General features: G+C 38.8%; 1 protein-coding gene across 1 annotated transcript; it reads left to right on the top strand.

Moving 5' to 3' along the window:
- Nucleotides 1–1988: 1988 nt before the first annotated feature.
- On the top strand, nt 1989–2684 carry LOC134061687 (T-cell-specific guanine nucleotide triphosphate-binding protein 2-like). The gene has a single exon (XM_062517446.1). The coding sequence runs from the start codon at nt 1989–1991 to the stop codon at nt 2682–2684; it is 696 nt and encodes a 231-aa protein (XP_062373430.1).
- Nucleotides 2685–3211: the final 527 nt, after the last annotated feature.

Genomic DNA, 3211 nt, shown 5'->3' on the forward strand with positions numbered 1-3211 from the left:
GCGCTACCATAATATACAGTAATTGAACTATGTACAGGTAGGCTTGAATATTCTGTATTGTGAGATAATGACAGAATTTACACAACAATGGTGTTATCAGGCATTTCAAGAAACAACAGCTCTTCCAAAATGGAGTGGAGTAGGGCTCTTATGTGACTACAATGTACAGTAAATAAATACTGGTTAAATATAAGAGCAAGTTTGGTTGGGAAAAATAGGCCTACAATCTTGGTCACTTTTAGAATGAGGGAGAACGACTGTTTATATAAAATGTGGAGGGTTATACCACTCATAAGGCTACACCCCACCCACATGCTTTTTTAAACCACCCATCACATGAACAAAACCACTGCTGAATATTCAATAGAGTTGAAGGCAGTTAAAAATTCCCACCGAGATCTAAGCTCCACCTTTACAAGGCATCGGATGGTTTAAAACCTGAAACACAGCTTCCCCACACACTGACACTACTGCAGATCACATATGTGAAGCACTTCCAGCATTTTTTTGTGTGTAAAAGTGACAACTTTGATGGTAAGTTCATCCACACTTTCATACCACACATTCAGTCTTTTTTACGAACAAGTTCAAACTTGTATTAAAAAATAACCATACATAGAGACATATAATTGGGTATCAGTGTATATACTATAAACAGTGACCTTCATAAGTATTTGAACGTATGCTAAAGTTTACTAGCGGAAGAGGTATAAAACATGACCACCGCGGAGTTCTGCACATTCTCTCAGCAAAAATGAATCCCGCTTGTCAATTTGTTTCCATCTCCTACTCATCCCCTGCTGCAACTTTTATGTGTGTAAATTAGTGTGTGCATGTGTGCGCTTGATTTTGTATATGTTATTTGAGGCAGCCGTGGTGTACTGGATAGCGCATCGGGCTTGTAACCGGAGGGTTGCCGGTTCGATCCCCGACCAGTCCACCACGGCTGAAGTGCCCTTGAGCAAGGCACCTAACCCCTCACTGCTCCCCGAGCGCCGCTGGTTGGGCAGGCAGCTCACTGCTCTGGGTTGTGTGATTCACCTCACTGTGTGTTCACTGTGTGCTGTGTGTTCACTAATTCGGTTAAATTGGGTTAAATGCAGAGAACTGAATTTCCCTCACGGGATCAAAAAAGTATATATTCTATTCTATTCTATTCTATTTATGTGTGCTTCTCCGTCAGTGAGTTTTCGCGCGCGTGTGTGTTTTTGTGTTGTCTGACAAGTGTATTTCAAACAGCATGGCTTCCCACACTTGAAAAGGGAAGGATTTCTAAGTGGAATTAACAAAGATCCATAGATCCATAGATCCATAGATCCTTTTCCATTTTCGAGGATGCATCAATGGATCCTTGGCGTTCAGAACACACCCACAATACCTTGCGTATGGACGAGGCTTATCAGAAATTCTCTGGCTGTGTGATTTGAAAAAAAGAGAGAGAGAGGGAAATGGAAAATTCATAGAAGCCGTACGTGTATAAATGTAGACTAAGTACAATTTCTGAAGTGTTTTGTTATGTCATTGTAACATTTGTTCAGGTACTTATATCAAATTAGTGTGCATGTTTATAAATGCATATGTCAATGTGAATGGATAGTTATGAATAGTGATAATTGATACTAACATAATTATTAACTACAGATGCAAAGGTCCTCATATCCTCCTGAACTGACTGCTGTCGGTACTCCCCTTTTGTAATCCTCCTACCCACATCTGGTAAAGCAGCACAATTTTAACCGTGTCCACGGTTTAAATGAAGTGTGTAGTCCGAACCGTGCGTGGATGATGTGCACTTCCACACTTGTTAGGCTCTTCCATTGCATGTGATCTTGACAGCTGGGAAAGGTGGGAAGGTGCCCAGCCTCTTGCAACAAAGCATTATATGAAGGATATGCTCTTGACTTCGAGAAAGAACAAACAACGTGATTATAACGTCTTTGCATGCATAATCACATTACATAATAAAATGTACCATTTCCTTTTAGATCATGACTGATCAACAGGATGCCCGTGCTTTACAAAATGATTCTGGCAAACAAAACTTGGCAACAGCCATTGCCAAAACCCGAGTGGTAGATATTTTCGATAATGTAGTTCTCAACATTGCTATAACAGGAGTGTCTGGGACAGGAAAGTCCACCTTTGTCAATGCCATCAGGGGTGTTAGTGATACAGATGAAGGAGCTGCACCAACTGGGGAGATAGAAACTACCACAGAGTGTACCATGTATCCCCACCCAGTTATGCCCAATGTGAGGATCTGGGACCTGCCAGGGATTGGGACCCAATACTTCAAAGCAAAGACATACATAAAAGATGTCAAATTCCAAAACTATGACTTCTTTATTATAGTTAGTGAAAAAAGATTCAGGGAGTATGACATTATGTTGGCAAAGGAAATTAAGAAAAATAAAAAGGCTTTCTACTTTGTCCGTTCAATGGTTGACCAAGATATTGCAAACGCTGCAAGAAGAGGGGTGCCGGAGAATGAGACTCTTCAACGAATAAGAAAGGACTGTGAGGAAAATCTCAGGGAAATGGGATCTCCTCCTGTGTTCTTGATCTCCTCCTTTTACCTGGAAAAATTTGATTTTCAAGAGCTGCTAAATGCTCTGGAGAGAGATCTTCCAGATTTACAAAACATTCCACATAGACGGTGGACAGATGGCTGTAATCTGCTATAATCTGCTATTTCTTCTGAACACATTTATGTTTGTTGCAAGTTTCAAGTTCATCATATATTCTTAAAACAATGAACTTGTGTTTCTTAAAGTAACTAGGCAAATGGTATGGATTACTAGATACTGCAACCAATCAAAAACTCCTATTAATGTCGTCTGACTTGAACTCTGCCTGAAATCTACTAATAGAAAAGTGGAGTAGACAGACGACTACCGAAGCCCTGAATTTTTTTTGAGATGCTATCTTGTTATTTCGAGATCATATCTTGTTATTTCAAGATAATATCTCATAATTTCGAGATAATACACTTAGGTAAAAAGAATATATTATTATTTATTTATTTTTTTTTACTTTCAGATATTATCTCGTTATTTCGAGATACTAAGTCGTTATTTCGAGATATTATCTCGTTATTTCGAGATATTATCTCGTTATTTCGAGATAATATCTTGTTATTTCAAGATAAAAGTAACATCTCGAAATAATGAGATACTATCTCAAAATAACGAGATAATATCTCGAAATAACG

Source organism: Sardina pilchardus, chromosome 17, assembly GCF_963854185.1.
Source record: "Sardina pilchardus chromosome 17, fSarPil1.1, whole genome shotgun sequence".
In the NCBI taxonomy this organism is placed as follows: domain Eukaryota; kingdom Metazoa; phylum Chordata; class Actinopteri; order Clupeiformes; family Clupeidae; genus Sardina; species Sardina pilchardus.